Genomic DNA, 20,175 nt, shown 5'->3' with positions numbered 1-20,175 from the left:
TAGGTATGCTCATTGCGAATGAAATGTCATTGCTTCTAGGTATTTTCTGCAGGCAGAGCTCTGCCTTACATTTCTTAAAAATCATGAGTTCATCCCAATACTTAATCTTTTAAAAATGGGATTGAAGGTCAGAAATTTAGTGTTTAGTAAAATTATGTGAGGTCTTGGCTGGTTTGCTCAGTGGTAGAGCGTCTGCTCGCTATGTTGAAGTCCTGGGTTCGATTCCAGGTCAGGGCACACAGAAAAAGCAACCATCTGCTTCTCCACCTCGCCCTTTCCTCCTCCTCCTCTCTCTCTCTCTCTTTCTTCTCCTCCCACAGCCATGGATTGAATGGTTTGAGCAAGTTGGCCCCAGGTGCTGAGGATGGCTCCATGGCCTCTCCTCAGGCACTAAAACAACTCTGTTGACAAGCAACAGAGCAGCAGCCCCAGAAATGCAGAGCATAAACCCTGTAGGGGGCTTGCCAAGCGGATCCTGGTCGGGGTACATGCAGGAGGCTGTCTCTCAACCCACCTGCCTCTCACTTAATTAGAAAAAAAAGTATGTGGGGTTTTTTTTTTGTTTTGTTTTTTTGTATTTTTCTGAAGCTGGAAACGGGGAGAGACAGTCAGACAGACTCCTGCATGCGCCCGACCGGGATCCATCCGGCACGCCCACCAGGGGCGATGCTCTGCCCACCAGGGGGCAATGCTCTGCCCCTCCAGGGCGTCGCTCTGCCACGACCAGAGCCACTCTAGCACCTGGGGCAGAGGCCAAGGAGCCATCCCCAGCGCCCGGGCCATCTTTGCTCCAATGGAGCCTTGGCTGTGGGAGGGAAAGAGAGAGACAGAGAGGAAGGAGGGAGGGGGATGGAGAAGCAAATGGGCGCTTCTCCTATGTGCCCTGGCCGGGAACTGAACCCGGGTCCCCCGCACGCCAAGCCTACGCTCTACCGCTGAGCCAACCGGCCAGGGCCAAAAGTATGTGTTTTGATATGGATATAAAAGTCACATTATCTGAAAGTTATTTCGTTCTTTTTTTTTTTTTTTTTTTTTTTTTTTTTACAGAGACAGAGTCAGAGAGAGGGATAGACAGGGACAGACAGGAACGGAGAGATGAGAAGCATCAGTCATTAGTTTTTCATTGCGTGTTGCAACACCTTAGCTGTTCATTGATTGCTTTCTCATATATGCCTTGACCGCAGGCCTTCAGCAGACCGAGTAACCCCTTGCTCAAGCCAGCGACCTTGGGCTCAAGCCAGTGAGCTTTTTGCTCCAACCAGATGAGCCTGTGCTCAAGTTGGAGACCTCAGGGTCTCGAACCTGGGTCTTCCACATCCCAGTCCGAGCTCTATTCACTGCACCACCGCCTGGTCAGGCTGAAAGTTATTTCTAATTGTTTTGTATATAAAAGTGTTTCTGATTTGTAAATTAATACCTTTAAAATGACACATTAAAATGTTAGGACTAATGACTCCAATGTACCCTCTACCTCTGTAGTTTCTGCCTGGAACTGGCTCAGCAGTACCCACCTCCTATGGCTGGCAGGTATTTCTGTCAGAGACTGGGCTGCTTATTTTCCTTGAAGCATAGTTATTATCATCTGTCTCAATGGATTTATTTAATTTCACTTCTATGTTAAAAAGTATTTGCATGCCCTGGCCGGTTGGCTCAGTGGTAGAGCTTCGGCCTGGCGTGCAGAAGTCCCAGGTTCGATTCCCAGCCAGGGCACACAGGAGAAGCGCCCATCTGCTTCTGCACCCCTCCCCCTCTCCTTCCTCTCTGTCTCTCTCTTCCCCTCTAGCAGCAAGGCTCCATTGGAGCAAAGATGGCCCGGGCGCTGGGGATGGCTCCTTGGCCTCTGCCCCAGGCGCTAGAGTGGCTCTGGTCGCGACAGAGTGACGCCCCAGAGGGGCAGAGCATTGCCCCCTGGTGGGCAGAGCGTCGCCCCTGGTGGGCGTGCCGGGTGGATCTCTGTCGGGCGCATGCGGGAGTCTGTCTGTCTATCCCCGTTTCCAGCTTCAGAAAAATACAAAAAGTATTTGCATCACATACAGAGATAATTTGATTCTGTCCTTTCCCTGTTACTCCTCAAATTTAAGGTCTTTTAAGGATGGTGCAGTTAAGAAAGTTTATTCTCCAAAGATACTGTCCAAGAAGAAGTCTTCTGCCTTCTCTGGGATCCGGAGTGAGATACCTCGTTCCATTCGTCCAGTTCATTGTCACACTCGGACCCAAAGGGGTCAGTTAAAAGAATTGCGCATCAGGTGAGCATGTGAGTGGTCACCTGCCTGCAGTGACTTTTCCATTATTCTCCCTTCTTGGTTAAAATGAAGGGGTGATTCTTATTCTCCTCTCTCAATTAGCTGGACATGTTGATACCTGCTGTGCATGGCAGAATGGTCAGAAGAGAAGGAAATTCTTAGGACTCTGCAGACCTAAAGTCTGTAATTGAGCATTTTCATTCACATTCTCTAGTTGTACCCCACAATGTGTAAGCTATAGACTCTTCCCGAAGAAATCTAGACATGGATTTAGAAAAATGATCATTTTCTGTTTCTCTTAATTAGGTCCATTAAAGGTATTCATTTATGCATTCAGTAAAATATTTCAGGTGCCTACTTGGCCAGGTGTTGTGCTAGATGCTGAACATACAAGGTGAATAAGACATTTCTGGTCCTTGACCTCATGAAAGCTTAAAATCAGGTATGCTTGACAGACTTTTAAACAGTCATAACAAGTGCGATCAGTGAAATGAAAGGAAAGGATATGATGCCATAAGTTCATGTGGCAAAAGTGACCATGCCAGTGTAGCCAGCAGTGACTTCCTGCTGTCTAAGCCAAGTCCTGAAGGATGATGTAACAATAAACCACATAAAGGACAGGAGGAAGAAGAGCATTGACTGGCCAAGACACATAAACTTTTGATGTGTGTCTGAGGACCTTGCTGGTTACTAGGGATACTATACTGTAAGACACAGTCTCTATTCTCAGGGGCTCACAGCACAGAGGGAACAATGGGGACCCTGCAAGCCAATCCCTGTGATTTTGGTGTCATAATATTACATACTGGAACAGAGTGCCAAGAGTACAAAGCTGTTCTCTCTGTCTGGGTTGAGGAAGGTCCAGGAAGGCTTCGCATAGGAACAAGCCTTCAAGATGAGTCTTGATGGGTAAATGGGCATTTGCTAGGCATTTAAGGCAGGAAGAATAATACAAATAAAAAGCATTATCCTGTACTTCCTTTTTCTCAACTCTGAAATCTTCATTGACAAAATACTTTATATGGAAAGTATTTTTTAAAAAATGTTTAATTTTAGCTTTATAAATATGCCCCATCCTATGCTCTGTTTGATGCAAGGTTAGCTATGATTTACCTTTGACTCATACTAGCATCCCTTCCCCCCAAGACCTTAAAGTTTCCTTTTCCTTTCCAGAAAAGTGGTGAAATAAGGCAAATGGAGTTTTAAAATGTGTATATTCTTTCTTTTCTTCTTTCAGATGTGTGGCCAGGAAGTTCTTGTATTTGTGGATTCGAAAAACTTTTGGAAGAGTATTTCCCTCTAAAGCCAGGTAGTATTGGCTCAGAACACCAAAATTCTGCTGAGTCCATTTGGGTTTTTACTTATATTAAAGCCCATATGTAACCGTTGTTATGGCATGTGTAACGTTCCTTCTCTGCCCCTCCTCCAGCCTTTACAAGGCATGTAATAAAATGATGATTTAACACATATTAATTTGACCAAATGAGTATATGAATGAATCATAAAGTAAGCCAGGAGAGCTGATAGCTTCTGGAAAAAAAAGTATTTGTCCAGAAGTTAATGCTCTTTAAGGGCACTGGCAAGATGGACAGATTGACTCTAGGGGAAAAGTTAACACCAATTGGAATGAAATTTTAATTGAGGGAAAGTCCCTCTTCCATAGCTTCACTATATAAGCTACCACTCACTGCTTTGGGTTTCCGTTAAGGCAGTGTTAACTGCAGTGCCAAGAATGGACCACCAGGGGGAGCCACAGTGGTCCTGGACACAGAGCAGGGCCTTCCTGTTCTGATTGCCTTTGTGTCCAGTGAAGCCCATCTCAGTTGCAGGTGTACTTAATTCACCTGTGCTTTCCCTTCTAATCCTGCACCTAGTCTTAGTCCTTGTCCTTCACTGTGTTGGCAGCTCTTTAATACCCTCAAATAATTTATTTTTGTCCTACTTTTCAGAGAATTGATTTGAATTACCTAGTTTGACATTATTATTAATAGAAGTCTCTTGTTTTTGTTATTTTTATATTCAGTTGAGTATTATTATGTTTATTTTTTCTCCTGTTAACTTAGAAGTTATATACTTTTTTTTTTCTTTAGCGAGAGAGGTGGGGGGGACAGACAGACAGAGACAAAGACAGGAAGGGAGAGAGATGAGAAGCATCAACTTGTACTTGCGGCACTTTTAGTTGTTCATTGGTTGCTTCTCAAATGTCCCTTGACCGTGGGGCTGTAGCTGAGCCAGTGACCCCTTGTTCAAACCAGCGACCTTGGGCTTTAAGCCAGCGATCTTTGGGCTCAAGCCAGTGACCATGCTGTCATGTCTGTGATCCCTCACTCAAGCTGGCTACCCTACGCTCAAGCTGCTAACCCTGTGCTCAAGCTGGTGAGCCTGCATTCAAGCTGGTAACCTCAGGGTTTTGAACCTGGGTCCTTAATGTCCCAGTCGACGCTGTATCCACTATGCCACTACCTGGTCAGACCTTTTTCATTTTCTTTAAAAAAGAGTTTATTTATTGATTTTACAGAGAGAGGAGAGGGGGTGGAGTAAAAAGTATCTACTCATAGTTACTTTACTTTAGTTGTTCATTACTTGCTTGTTGCACATACCTTGATGGGGCAAGCCCAGGGTTTCAAAATGGTGACCTCAGAGTTCTAGGCCAGTGCTCTATCCACTGCGCTACTACAGGCCTGACTCTTTCACTTTTTTTTTAAGAACCTCCCTAAAGAATATAATATAGCCTGACCTGTGGTGGCACAGTGGATAAAGCGTCGACCTGGAAATGCTGAGGTCGCCAGTTCGAAACCCTGGACTTGCCTGGTCAAGGCACATATGGGAGTTGATGCTTCCTGCTCCTCCCCCCTTCTCTCTCTCTGTCTCTCTCTCTCTTCTCTCTCTCTCTCCCTCTCTCTCCTTTCTAAAATGAATAAATAAATAAAAAATTAAAAAATATATATATAGTAGCCCCCGTAATCTGTGGTTTCACTTTCTGCAGTTTCAGTTACCTGTAGTCAACCTCAATCCAAAAATATTAAATGGAAAATTCCAGAGATACATAATTTATAAATTTTAATTTGCACTCCATTCTAAGTAGCGTGATGAAACCTCTCACTTTCCCACCCTGTCCCCCCAGAAAGTGAATCATCCCTTTGCCTAGAGTATCCATGTGATATACGTTGTCAGTCACTCAGTGACCATCTCAATGATCAGATCAACTGTTGTGGTATCACAGTGCTAGTGTTCAGGTAACCCTTATTTTACTTAAATAATGGCCTCAAAGTGTAAGGGTAGTGATGCTGGCAATTTGGATAAGACAAACAGAAGCCATAAAGTGCTTCCTTTAAGTGAAAAGGTGAATTATCTTGACTTAAAGGGAAAAAAAGTATGCTGAGGTTGCTGAGATGTACAGTAAGAATGAATCTTCTAACCATGAACTTGTGAAGAAGAAGAAATTTGCACTGGTTTACTGAGAGTTAGAGACCACATTCCCATAACTTTTGTGACATTCCTTACATGCCGCCTTCATTGCTCCTTTTTTTCTGTACAAATGTTAATCCTGTGCAGGTCTTTTGGCCGTGAGTGGTTTGTCCACAGCTGCTTGCATTCTGGATTCATGGGGATATCCTGTCACCTAGTTTTGTTATAATTGATACTAGTTTTTGGTTTTGCTACACGGCTGCTCTCTGTGTGTTTCGTGGGGATTCGGATATTGAAAAACATTGCCGCCTCCACCATCTTCAAGTCTTTTTCCTACTCAATTTTATTTCACTTGACCCATATTTAACTGAAAATCTCTTTTAGAATAATAGTTATTTATATTCCAAGTGTTTGGGAAATGCAGATTTTATCAGTTGGGAATGCATTTGACTCTTAAGAAAGTCTGGCAGTGGTTTAAACAAATTGGGATTTGCTTTTTTTCAGAAGCGGTGTGGAGGTTGGTGTTGGTTCAGCAGTTTAGTGATGCCATCAAAGACAGGCTTCTAGTACCTTTCTAGTTCACCATCCTTAGCATATTAGTCTTTGTGCTCAGAGATGATGCTGCATAATTGCAAGATGACTGTTCTAGCTTTACATGGAAAGGAGGGGGAAGAGGATATCAGTCCCATCTGTCTCTTTATCGGGAAAGCGGAACATTCCTAGAAACCGCCAGCTGCATTCTGCTTCTGCCTCTGCCTCATTGGCCAGAGCTACGTCACTGGCCACCTTTTGATGCAGAGGAGGCTGGGAAAAACCTTTCCAACCTCTGTATTGGATGCCCATGAGGAAGCAGAGTCTTGGCAGTGGGTGTTGGGTTAGCCATTGACTGATGTTTGCCACACTGCTTTACTTTCTCTTTTTACTTTTTTTGTTCTTCAGTGGTGGCCAGGTATAGGAGAAAGAATACTGGACTAGGGTTTAGGAGACCTGAGTTTTGGTTCTAACCCAAAAAGCTAATTCTTTGATTTGGGGATAATTTGTGACTCTGGGCCTCAGTTTCTCAAATTATAAAATGTGAGAGTGAGCACTGACTAGGCAGTGGCACAGTGGATAGAGCATCGGACTGGGATGTGGAGGACCCAGGTTCAAAACCTCAAGGTCACCAGCTTGAGCGCAGGTTCATCCAGCTTGAGCATGAGTTCACCAGCTTGAGTGTGGAGTCACTGGCTTGAACGTGGGATCATAGACATGACCCCATGATCGCTGGCTTGAGCCCCCCCCAAAAGTCATTGGCTTGAAGCACAAGGTCACTGGCATGAGCACAAGGTTGCTGGCTTGAGCAGGGGGTCACTTGCTCTGCTGCAGCCCCCCGGTCAAGGCACATATGAGAAAGCAATCAATAAACAACTAAGGTGCTGCAGTAAAGAATTGATGCTTCTCATCTCTCTTCCTTCCTGTCTGCTGTCTGTCCCTATGTGTCCCTCTCTCTATCTCTCTTTCTGACTCTGTCACAGCACACACAAAAAAATAAAAATGAAATGTGAGAGTGAGCATATTTGTTCTTTAACCATTTACCAGAATTAGAGAGTTCTGATACTGTGTTTCCATTGATAGAAATTTGTGATGGGATAGTGGTTCTCAACTTGATTTCTTTCTTTTTTTTTTTTTTTTAATTAAAAGGGTTGTTTGTTACTTTTCAGGAAAGTTGGACATACTGATTTTACTTTTTAAATTACTTATCTTTTACTTTTAGGATTATTATAGGAAATAACATCAGAAACTGTAGAATATTGTCTTTATGTGTTTGGAGAATGTTTTAACTTTTATAAATTGGAATTGTTTTATCATTAATAAACTAAACCAAAGTGGCCACTAAGTTAGTAGGGCAAAAATAATACAGTGTATGTCCATGTACAAGGTGAGGTAGTCACCTATTTTTTCTGAAGAGAAGATCTGAACAAAAATTTTTGGACTAATTTGGGAAATAGATAAAGCAGTGTTGTCTGTTTATTATTAATTCGTCAATATTTCTTCCTCATTCTTAGCAAATGACCATATTTCCTGTTTTAGAAGCAGCAAAACAGACCTTTACAAGCTCCCTCCACTGCCAGCATCTTTTTACTACTTCAAGTCCCAGATTTTGTAAATTACATGTTAACTTACAGGTTTTTGTCCAGTATAGATGCAAGTAATTTCTGCCTAATAAAAAAGATAAGTTCAGGGCCTGATCTTTGGTGGCGCAGTGGGTAAAAGTGTCAACCTGGAACGCTGAGGTCGCCAGTTCGAAACCCTGGGCTTGCCTGGTCAAGGCATATATGGGAGTTGATGCTTTCTGCTCCTCCCCCCTTCTCTCTCTCTGTTTCCTCTCTCTAAAAAATGAATAAATCTAAAAAAGAAAGATAAATTCAAATGGTATAATGGCATATTGTTGTGGTATATTGTCCTATATGACATTAACCAAACAATACTACCAAGTTTTTTCTAATATTCCTTTATTAAATTGCCTATAAATACTTAGTTCCTCAAATGCTCTTTGGACCAGACCTACCACCTTACTGGTTCTCTCATTAATTAATAAGTAGAATAAAATATTTGATACATTTTTTTTTTCTTTTGTATTTTTCTGAAGCTGGAAACGGGGAGAGACAGTCAGACAGACTCCCGCATGCGCCTGACCGGGATCCACCTGGCACGCCCACCAGGGGGGGACGCTCTGTCCCTCCGGGGCGTCGCTCTGTTGCGACCAGAGCCACTCTAGCGCCTGGGGCAGAGGCCAAGGAGCCATCCCCAGCGCCAGGGCCATCTTCGCTCCAATGGAGCCTCGCTGTGGGAGGGGAAGAGAGAGACAGAGAGGAAGGAGAGGGGGAGGGGTGGAGAGGCAGAGGGGCACCTTTCCTGTGTGCCCTGGCCGGGAATCGAACCCAGGACTTCTGCACGCCAGGCCGTCGCTCTACCACTGAGCCAACCGGCCAGGGCTTGATACATTTTTTTTTAAGACAATTTATTTTATTTTTTATTTATTCATTTTAGAGAGGAGAGGGAGAGACAGAGAGAGAGAGAGAGAGAGAGAGAGGAGACAGAGAGAGAGAAGGGGGGAGGAGCTGGAAGCATCAACTCCCATATGTGCTTTGACCAGGCAAGCCCAGGGTTTCGAACCGGCGACCTCAGCATTTCCAGGTCGACGCTTTATCCACTGCGCCACCACAGGTCAGGCATTGATACATTTTTATCTTTATACAACAGTGGCATTTTTGTTTTTGTAAATAATTTAATAAAGTAAAATTAAAAAAATATGACTACATGGCATTGATTAATTTTACCTGCCTTCTTTTAATGGATATTTGAAGTATTTCTTTTTATTTATGATGGTGACTAATAGTAGGGTGAATTTCCCTATGTAGATCTTTGTGGGCCAGTTTTTTGACACTGTGAGTGGGTGATGAAGAGGTACATGTTAGTAACCTGTAGAACCATGAAAAGAAATTTAAAGTGATTGATAGGACCAGAGTTCCTGAGCTCTGAATCACTTTGACAGGGTCTTGTTAGCTGCAACACAATGTCGCTGCTCTTCTGTTTTCTGTGTTATTACAATTTTCCCCTTTTTATTTTATCTTACTTAGCTTTGTTGTTGTAACTCCCCTGGCCAGATGCTGTTAAGTACTAGAAATACCATTAGATGTTGAGTTATTTTGTAACTTTCACTCACTTGTGTATGTAAATGAGAAGTGAACTACTACTTTTTACTAATCAAAAATATTTTTTAGTCTGGTGAATGAAAAATTGAGAATAATTCTCAACTCACGGTATTTGAAAAGTCAGATTTTTCCATTAACATCTTTAGTTAGTAAGAGCTATAGTATAAAAATGTAAGCCTCATATCTAGTTTAAGTAGCTCTGTGGTTTTTATCTGAAAAATTTAAATATGTCTATTTTTCATCTATTTTGGCGTTATTAAATAACAAGCCACACTTGACTATGAGGAAGCTATCGCAGTATGAAACTGATTTGGGAATAGATATCAGCTCCAGTATCACCATGTATCTCTAATTTGTTTCCTTGTCCTAGGTTTTACTATAAGCAAAGAATACTGCGGAAGGTCTTTGAGGAATGGAAAGAAAAGTGGTGGGTTTTCCATCGGGAATGGAAACTCTGTATTCGAGCCGACTGCCACTACAGGTCAGATTTCATTTATGGTACTTCTAGTTTACCAAAACACATTATCAAATAATTACTTGGCATGTTTATGGTCAAGGAGAGAAAAGTAATGAATCATTCTCTGTTTTTCTTCAAATTCTTTTAGAAGAAGCAAGATCAAAACCCTAAATTAAACCCAAGCACATGTGCACGTGAGCAAGCACACACATGGAGACATTCCTCTAATTCCAGTCACCATATGTGTTGGTTATGCTAGTGATTAGTATAGGTTTTTCTCCTTGATTTTCTTTCATTTTTTATTTTTTATTTTTTTTATTTTTACAGAGACAGAGAGAGGGATAGATAGGGACAGACAGGAATGGAGAGAGATGAGAAGCATCAATCATCAGTTTTTCATTGTGGCACTTTAGTTGTTCATTGATTGCTTTCACATATGTGCCTTGACCGCAGGCCTTCAGCAGACCGAGTAACCCCTTGCTCAAGCCAGTGACCTTGGGTTCAAGCTGGTGAGCTTTGCTCAAACCAGATGATCCCGTGCTCAAGTGAGCCACCGCGAGGTCTCGAACCTGGGTCTTCCACTCCCAGTTCGACGCTCTATCCACTGCGCCACCACCTGGTCAGGGCTCCTTGATTTTCACTACTATATAATTTATAATTCTGAGACTATTCTGTTTTTTAACATGTTGTTTTAATTTATATTGATTATATGGGAAAGCATATGCCCAGTAAATCTAACACATTGTTTGTTTAAAATGGTGTTCACTCTCATTATAATCACTTTTTTTATTGATTTTTTTTTTTTTTGAGATAAAGAGTAAGGGAGGGAGAGAGAAGTAGGGAGAGAATGGGCGAAAGAGAAACACTGATTTGTTGTTCCACTTAATTATGCATTCATTGGTTGGTTCTTGTATGTGCCCTGACTGGGTATCAAACCTACAACCTTGGCATATCGGGGCAATGCTCTAACCAACTAAGCTACCCAGGGAGGGCTATAATCACTTCTTTATTTAGGTTCTTTGGGGTAGGGGTTCTGATTTATATATTTCAGATAAAATAGATATGTTGAATAGTTCTGATAAGCTGGTAGAGTATGAAATCAAATCTTAGGAAATGGAGTAGTGAAAATATGGAGGGACCGATGGTCTGAATGTGTCTAGTGTATGTATTGAGAGGAAAAAAGAAAGAAAAATGTCATTGACTATGTTTTAGTGCAAAGGAGAAGTAATGTTTTATATACTATGGTTATTAAGATGATTAAGATATGACTGTCATTCCAAACATGGCTTTGTGGATGCTGAAGATGAACTTATTCTCGGGAAACTCAAGCCTGCCTTTCTTCAGTGACACTAGAAGGTGTGGAGAACAACACTCCATCAACAACAGTAGGTTTTACTGTGATTGTAGGAAATGAAATTTTAGCTTAGCATGTAGATAAGGCTTTTTTAAATATCAGAAATGTCCATGGAAATTTCTCCTGAGTACAGACCAGGTACCTCAGATTAAGAATTGTTTTGTTTTAAAGAAATGCCATTTGCTATTTTGGCTCCTCAGATACTATTTGTACAACCTGACGTTCCAGACCTGGATGACCTATGTACATCAGCAGCAGGACTTGAGGAACAAGTATGTAAGAGCCAACGATCATGGTAAGGAACGTACATGCATGTTTAAAGAAAATGCCCAGATTGACTTTTCTTTTTCTTATTAATCAAGACCTTCCCTTTTTTCTAAGATAAGTAGTTACTGCTATAAAGTTTTCTATAAGCACTGATTTAACTGCATTTCACAAATTTTAATATTTTGTGATTCTGATCTCATTCAGTAAGAAAATGTTTTCTAATTTACCTTTAGATTTCCTTTTTGACCTAAAGATTTCTTAAAAGTGTGTTTAGTCCTAATATTTTGGATTTTCCAGTATCTTTCTAGTGTTGATTTTCTAGTTTATTTCATTTTGATCAGAGAACAAGACTTAGTATGATTTCAGATCTTTAGATTTGTTAAGGTTTGTTTTATGGGCCAGATAAGACTCTCTTGAGGAATGTGTGTTCTGCTGTCTTCCACTGTTATTTAGTTATAATAAATACAGTTATGTTACAGAATATAAGGAAAAGTTGCTCGGATTTTTAAGATAAAGAGTGGTTTCTGACGTCTGACATTATTTCAGGCTGTGTCCACAGACTCCAAGGAACACCCATTCACTTTTTTTTTTTTTTTTCCCTGAAGCTGGAAACGGGGAGGCAGTCAGACTAACTCCCGCATGTGCCCGACCGGGATCCACCCGGCACGCCCACCAGGGGGCGATGTTCTGCCCCTCTGGGGCGTCGCTCTGTCGCGACCAGAGCCACTCTAGTGGCTGGGGCAGAGGCCAAGGAGCCATCCCCAGTGCCCGGGCCATCCTTTGCTCCAGTGGAGCCTCGGCTGCGGGAGGGGAAGAGAGAGACAGAGAGGAAGGAGGGGGGAGAGGTGGAGAAGCAGATGGGCGCCTCTCCTGTGTGCCCTGGCTGGGAATCGAACCCAGGACTTCCGCACACCAGGCCGATGCTCTACCACCCAGCCAACTGGCCAGGGCCCACCCATTCACTTTCGCACTGTTAAATAAAAAGTCTGCAACTACCTCAAGCATAGATAATCTTATTTACTCTTTGGAAACATACCTTTAAAGGAAGCACCATTTTACAGATAAGGAACTTGTACAAGGTTACTTAGCTAATGACGAGATCAGTATTCAAACCTGGCTTGTCTTATTTGGGAGCTCAAACTAAATCATAGCACCATACTAGTCATTGCTGCCTGGGATGTATTGATTCTTGAGGTCAGGATGGGCTCAAGGAAGCTACATGTCACATTTTTCTTCTTTTTTTGGTGATAGAGACAGAGAGAGGGGGGGACAGATAGGGACAGACGGACAGGAAGGGAGAGAGATGAGAAGCATCAATTCTTCGTTGTGTCCCCTTAGTTGTTTATTGATTGCTTTCTCATACATGCTTTGTCCAGGGGTCTACAGCAGAGTGAGGGACCCCTTGCTCAAGCTAGTGACTTTGGGTTTCAAGCCAGTAACCTTTGGGTTCGAGCCAGTGACCATGGGTTCATGTCTATTATCTCATGCTCAAGCCTAATGAGCCTGTGCTCAAGCTGGTGACCACAGGATTTCGAACCTGGGTCCTTTGCATCCCAGTGTGACACTCGATCCACTGCACCACCGCCTGGTCAGGCTGTTAAGTTTTTCTTTATATTTTTTTAAGTGAGCGGAGGGGACATAGTGAGACAGACTCCCGCATGTGTCCTGACCAGGATCCACCTTGCAGCCCTCGTCTGGGGCCGATGTTCAAATCAACCGAGCTATTTTTAGTGCCTGAGGCTGATGTGCTAAGACCCACTGAGCTCTTCTCAGCACCCTGGCTGATGTTCAAACCAATGCAGCCACTGGCAGTGGGAGAGGCAGAGGGAGAATAGGGGGAGGGTAGGACACAAGCAGATGGTTGCTTCTCTTATGTGCTTAACTGGGAATTGAAATCAGGACATCTGTATGCCAGGCTGATGCTTTGTCTGCTGAGCCAACTGGACAGGGTCTTTCTTCATATTTTGAGTTGACTTGTCAACAACTATAAAAATACAAAGTATAGCTTCAGTCCTACTGACCACAAGTTGGAAAATGTTCTGAAAATGGTTTATTTAATTCTGTTTTCTCCTTTGTATGTTAAAAAGAAAAGAAATTTACTTTACTTTAATAAGCGTCTACGGCTATACCACCCTGAACACGCCCGATCTCATCTGATCTCAGAGGCTAAGCAGGGTCGGGCCTGGTTAGTACTTGGTTCGGAGAAATTTACTTTATTAATGATGACTTTCATAATGAAAATGGAGTTTACCACAGAGGGAAACCTGTTGACCTTTGCACCTTCATATCAAGTAGATTCTCTTTCCTCTAGGATTATTACTGGTCTTTTTCATTCTATTTCCCAAATAGATATAGATAGTATCCTTATCTTTTGTCTTTCTTATGCTACTTTACAATCTTTTCCCCCTTACTTTCCTTTCTTTCAAGTGAGAGGAGAGGAGGCAGAAACAGACTTACACAGGTACCTCAACTGGGATCCACCCAGCAAGCCCCCTGTCAGGCGATGCTCTGCCCATCTGGGCCACTGCTCTGTTGCTTGGCAGCCAAGCTATTTTAGTGCCTAAGGCAAGGTCATGGAACCATCCTCAGTACCCGGGGCCAACTTTGCTCAAATCATTCAAGCCATGGCTGCAGGAGTGGGGGAGAGAGAGATAGGAGGGGGAAGAAGTAGATGGTCCCTTCTCCTGTGTGCCCTGACCAGGAATCAAACCTGGGACAGCTACAAGCCAGGCTGACGCTCTACCATTAAGCCAACCGGCCAGGGCCACAATTATTGTTTCAGACAACAAACTTTATGACAGTTTTTTATTCTTTAAACTTCATATTATGAAAAATTTTAAATCTCTACAAAATTGAAAGATGGAATAATGAACCTCCATATACAGATAACCACCCAGCTTCAACAATTATCAACTCACATCAGTCTCTGTTCTCTGCTTCCTGTGTTATTCACATCACTTCATCTGTAAATGTTGCATAATAAATCTCTAAAAAATAAAGGATTTCTGAATAGTGCAGCATATTGATTTTCCTTTAAATGTTTTGTAAATGTCCCTGGCCAGATAGCTCGGTTGATTAGAGCATTATCCCGAAGCACAAAGGTTGCCAGTTTGCTCCCTTGTCAGGGCACACACAGGAACAGATTGACGTTCCTGTCTCTCTATCCCTACCTCGACCTCCCCTCCACCCCCCCTAAAATAAATAAACATTTTTAAAACTTAAAATGTTTTGTAAATATTATCATTTATATAACCATTCTTCACATGCACTTGCATCTGTATTCATTTTGTAGAGCTTCACAACTTTTCCATTAGGGGGCACTTGAAGGCTGGAAGAATTTAGAAAGTCAAAGAAGGGATAATACTGCTCACAAAAACTAGGGGATATTTTATAGCTTCAAATACATTTGGAAATATCCTCTAATTTTTGTGACCCGTGTCAGTACAGAGAGCCCATGAGTTTTTGTCATAACCCAGACTGATCCATCTCTTTGGTGCTTCTAGATGCAAAGCAAAAGATGCGAGAGGCCTGGAAGTCCTGGTTGATCTATGTGGTTTTCCGAAGGACCAAACTTGAGATGCAGACCACCGCCCTGGAGTTTAGGCGGCGGAGTATTTTGTGGTGAGTGCACTCAGATGCCCTACAGTTTAGCAACTATCATTTTATCTCAGCCTTGGTTTATGTTGCTGGTAAGCAGCATAAAAACCCACCTCAAGACAGTTTTGAACATAACTGGTACCTAATAAATATTTATTGACAACTTGTTCAACTGTAAGATCAGGCTTTTACGTAATCATAGCTAACACAAATTTACTCAACTGTGTTCTAAACACTGTTTGAGTATATGTGTATATCAGTTTTTTAAATATAAAGTGTCTCATTTAATTTTCACCATAAACTGTAAAAATGAGTATTCTTTTTTTTTTGTATTTTTCTGATGTTGGAAATGGGGAGGCAGTCAGACAGACTCCCGCATGCGCCTGATCGGGATCCACCCAGCATACCCACCAGGGGGCGATGCTCTGCCCATCTGGGGTGTTGCTCTGCTGCAATCAGAGCCATTCTAGCGCCTGAGGCAGAGGCCACAGAGCCATCCTCAGCGCCTGGGCCAACATTGCTCCAATGGAGCCTTGGCTGCGGGAGGGGAAGAGAGAGACAAAGAGAAAGGAGAGGGGGAGGGGTGGAGAAGCAGATGGGTGCTTCTCCTGTGTGCCCTGGCCGGGAATCGAACCCGGGACTCCCGCACACCAGGCTGACACTCTGCCACTGAGCTAACCGGCCAGGGCAAAAATGAGTATTCTTATTGTACAGATTAAGAGATACAGCCTTGGGTGGGTGGTTCGGTTGGAGTTCCATTCTGATACACAAAAGTTGTGAATTTGATCTCCATTCAGGGCACATACAGGAACAGATCGGTGTTTTTGTCTCTCTCTCTTCCTTCCTCTCTCTAAAAATCAATAAATAGGCTCTGGCTGGTTGGCTCAGTGGTAGAGCGTCGGCCTGGCGGGCAGGAGTCCCGGGTTCGATTTCTAGCTAGGGCACACAGGAGAAGCGCCCATCTGCTTCTCCACCCCTCCCCCTCTCCTTCCTCTCTGTCTCTCTCTTCCCCTCTCGCAGCCAAGGCTCCATTGGAGCAAAGTTTGCCCGGGCGCTGGGGATGGCTCTGTGGCCTCTGCCTCAGGCGCTAGAATGGCTCTGGTTGCGGCAGAGAGACGCCCCAAGATGGGCAGAGCATCGCCCCCTGGTGGGCGTGCCAGGTGGATCCCGGTTGGGCGTATGTGGGAGTCTGTCTGACTGCCTCCCCGTTTCCAACTTCGGAAAAATACAAAAAAAATAATAATAATAATAATAAAAATCAATAAATAAAATTTTAAAAAAGAGAGAGATAGAAAGTTTTAGAAAGGTTGAGTAACTTGCCCAAGGTCATATAAGTTGTAATTGTCAAAGCTAGGGCTCACCTATATATTTTTCTGATGCCAGAGCCCATGCTCCTAACTGCATCTCATCAGCATTGTCCACACACTGGAAGGAAATGAAGCCAGATGTGTATAATGACGAGCTGCTTTATGAAGGGACTGATTCCACTGTACATTGTTTCTAGCGGTCGTCTGGTGTTCTGAATGAAAACTTAGTTCATATTAAAAACTTAGTTCCTGCCTGACCTGTGGTGGCGCAGTGGATAAAGCCTTGACCTGGAAATGCTGAGGTCGCTGGTTCGGAACCCTGGGCTTGCCTGGTCAAGGCACATATGGGAGTTGATGCTTCCAGCTCCTCCCCCCGTCTCTCTCTCTCTCTGTCTCTCTCTCTCCCTCTCTCTCTCTTTAAAATGAATAAATAAAATAAAAATTAAAAAAACAAAACAAAACTTAGTTCCTGCCTAAAAGAGCCCAGCTCTGGGCCTGACCTGTGGTGGCGCAGTGGATAAAGCCTTGACCTGGAAATGCTGAGGTCGCTGGTTCAAAACCCTGGGCTTGCCTGGTCAAGGCACATATGGGAGTTGATGCTTCCAGCTCCTCCCTCCTTCTCTCTCTTTGTCTCTCTCTCCTCTCCCTCTCTGTCTCTCTCTCCTCTCTAAAAATGAATAAATAAAATTAAAAAAAATTAAAAAAAGAGCCCAGCTCTGTATATAATATAGATAAGACCACAGGCTTCGCAGCTAGACTGAGTTGGTTCAAATCCCTTGTTCCAACCTGTGTTATTGGGTCATTTCATCTCTCTAAGTCTCACTTTTTTTCATCTGTGAAATGGGCATACCATTAAGTATTTTTCAAGGTTGTCACAGGAAATAAGTAAGATAATATCTGTAAGTATTTAGCATAGTATTCAGAACATCAGTGGACATAAAGAATTTATTTAAAATGTATTCAGCGCCCTTTCAGTTTGGGCTTCTGGAGAGATGGCTATGGTGTGGAGTCCTTAGGTGAATGTGGATGGCAGTAAGCTGAAACTAAGGCAAAAACGAGCTGAAGAGATGCCTGACAGCTGAGAGGGAAGTAGTGGAGAAGGAGGCAAAGAGAAGGAGCTCAGTGAGAAACCACTACGCCCTGCCAGTGCTGCTGCCACCACCCACAGCACCGACAGTGATGTGGCTGCTGAGGAGGAAAGCCTGGACCCAAGCCAGGGCTACAAGATCTGCAGCCAACCAGTCCACCAAGTAAAGGTCAGTGGGGAAGATCATACGCCACTTCCCTTCCATGTAGAGGTCTCGCTCACTCACTTCATCCAAGAGTACAGTCACCCACAGCCTGGGGACCCCCTGAGTGACATCACCTTAAGAGTGGCAGGTAGGATCCATACCACAAGAGCTTCTAGGGGAAAGCTCATCTCTGACCTTTATGGAGAGGGAGTCACGTTGCAAGTCATGGCCAATTCCAGGAATTATAAATCAGAAGAAGAATTTACTTATATCAATAACAGACCACGTTGGGGAGACATAATTGTAATTCAGGGGAATCCTGGGAAAACCAAGAAGGGTGAGCTGAACATCATTCCTTGTGAGATCACACTGCCCTGCCTGCATATGTTACCTCATCTTCTTCACTTTGGCCTCAAAGACAAGGAAACATGATATCAGAGATACTTGGACTTAATCCTGAATGACTTTGTAAGACAGAAATTTATCATTCGCTCTAAGATTATATCACATATATAAGAAGTCTCTTGGATGAGTTGAGTTTCCAAGAGATTGAAACATCCATGGTGAACATTATCCTAGGGGAGCTGTGGCCAGGCCTTTTATTACCTGCCACAATGAGCTGGACATCAATTTGTATGTGAAAATTGCTCCAGAACTCAACCATCAGATGCTGGTGTTTGGTGACATTGACTGGCTTTATGAAGTTGGACAGCAGTTCTGGATGAAGGAATTATTTGACTCACAATCCTGAGTTCACCATCTGTGAGTTCTACATGGCTTAGGCAGACTATCACGATCTCATAGAATTACAGAGAAGGTGATTTCAGGGATGGTAAAGCACATTACGGGTGGTTACATGGTCACCTACTGTCCAGATGGCCCAGAAAGCCAACCCTAGGAGAAAATTTAACCCTACTCTTCTAGAAAATCAGTATGGTAGGAGAGTTTGAGAAAGCCCTCGGGGTGAAGCTGCCAGAAACGAACCTCTTAGAAATGAAAGAAACTCGCAGAATTCTCGATGGTATCTGTGTGAAAAAGCTGTTGAATGCCCGCCTTCATGGACCACAGCCAGGCTCCTTGAAAAGCTTGTTGGGGAGTTCCTGGAAGTGACCTTCATCAATCCTAATTCATCTGTGATCATCCACAGATAATGAAACTTTTGGCAACATGGCACTGTTCTAAAGAGGCTCTGTCTGAACACTTTGAGCTTTTTGTCACAAAGAAGGAAATATGCAATGCCTACACCAAGCTGAACGACCCTGTGAAGCAGCGGCAGCTTTTAAAAAAACAGGCCAAGGCCAAGGCTGCTGGTGACGATGAGCCCACGTTCATAGACTAAAATTTATGCACTGCTCTGGAATGCGGGTTGCCCCCCATAGCTGGCCGGGGCATGGGCATCGACCAAGTCACGGTGTTTCTCACGGACTCCAGTAACATCAAGGAAGTACTTCTGTTTCCTGCCATGAAACTTTAAGACAAGGAGGAAAATGTAGCAACTGCTGATAAACTGTAGAGCCCAACAGCAGGCCCTTCTGTCTGTAAAATAATAATTGCAAGTCATGTAACTCACGTATCTTTGCACTTCTGCAAAGATCAAGGACTGCACGGGAATTCTTGTATGTTGCTCTCCATTTGACTAGCACAGTTCAGTCACCAGAGAGAGAAAGGAATTAGGAATTCCTCTTTTACTCCTTGTTACCGAATAAACCATTTATCTCTTTAAAAGAGTAATAAAATTTATTCAGAAAATATTTTAAAATTCTTAATAAGTATGCAATTCTACTAGAGACTATTGGGGATAGTTTTATATATTTTTATTTACTCAATGTGTATTTATTGAAGGCTTAAGAAAATATTTTTGGTAAACTGTTGGGTGCTGGGGCTGCATTCAGGGAACTTATAATTCCCTAAATGCTTAAAAAGATAATGCAAGATAGCTTGGGATTTTGAAGTGAGTGGTGCAGCTAGCGTGGCCTAAGGTAGGAGGAGGAGATTTTGGTGGGTTAGAGCGACCAGACAAATTGAGTGTTTCTGTAAGGCAGAGATTGTCAACCCTCATATCCTCGTGATTGTTTTCCTACAACAAATTAGAAAATAAGCAGAAAAGCAACTAAGACTGGAGTGGAACCTGGCCAGGACAGTAGGAAAGGAAGGGGTCCATCAGGACTGGAATCTAAAAGCTGCTTCTTTTGCAAGTTATTCTGTAAACCTTCCTGATTTTTTAAATGTTGACAATAATTTATATATTATAAAAATTCATGTAGGCCATACAGAGCATGTCTGTAGTGACTAGGCTGGATCTGACCTTAGGAACCATCAGTTTCCAACCCTTAATTGGCAGCTTTAGGACTGTTTCTTTCTTTTTTTTTTTTTTTAAATTTTATTTTATTTATTCATTTTAGAGAAGAGAGAGAGAGGGGAGAGAGAGAGAGAGAGATGGGGGAGGAGCTGGAAGCATCAACTCCCATATGTGCCTTGACCAGGCAAGCCCAGGGTTTCGAACCGGCGACTTCAGCATTTCCAGGTCGACGCTTTATCCACTGCGCCACCACAGGTCAGGCAGTACTGTTTCTTGATTGAGTTTTTTAGCAGTGGCTCTAACAGGTACCAATCTA

General features: G+C 43.0%; 1 protein-coding gene and 1 pseudogene across 1 annotated transcript in view; both read left to right on the top strand.

Moving 5' to 3' along the window:
* Positions 1-20,175, top strand: part of SFI1 (SFI1 centrin binding protein) — a 94,470-nt gene that overhangs the window by 23,223 nt on the left and 51,072 nt on the right. Inside the window, exons 3-7 of the mRNA XM_066370433.1 lie at positions 2,082-2,246; positions 3,481-3,552; positions 9,717-9,827; positions 11,358-11,452; positions 14,928-15,045. Of these exons, the coding sequence (XP_066226530.1) occupies positions 2,082-2,246; positions 3,481-3,552; positions 9,717-9,827; positions 11,358-11,452; positions 14,928-15,045 (561 nt within the window). The remainder of the gene's footprint in view (positions 1-2,081; positions 2,247-3,480; positions 3,553-9,716; positions 9,828-11,357; positions 11,453-14,927; positions 15,046-20,175) is intronic.
* On the top strand, positions 15,715-19,070 carry LOC136393970 (lysine--tRNA ligase-like; annotated as a pseudogene).

This window comes from Saccopteryx leptura, chromosome 2 (genome assembly GCF_036850995.1).
Source record: "Saccopteryx leptura isolate mSacLep1 chromosome 2, mSacLep1_pri_phased_curated, whole genome shotgun sequence".
In the NCBI taxonomy this organism is placed as follows: Eukaryota; Metazoa; Chordata; class Mammalia; order Chiroptera; family Emballonuridae; genus Saccopteryx; species Saccopteryx leptura.
The sequence above is the reverse complement of the archived record's forward strand: the minus strand, read 5'-3'. Positions and strand labels throughout refer to the sequence as shown.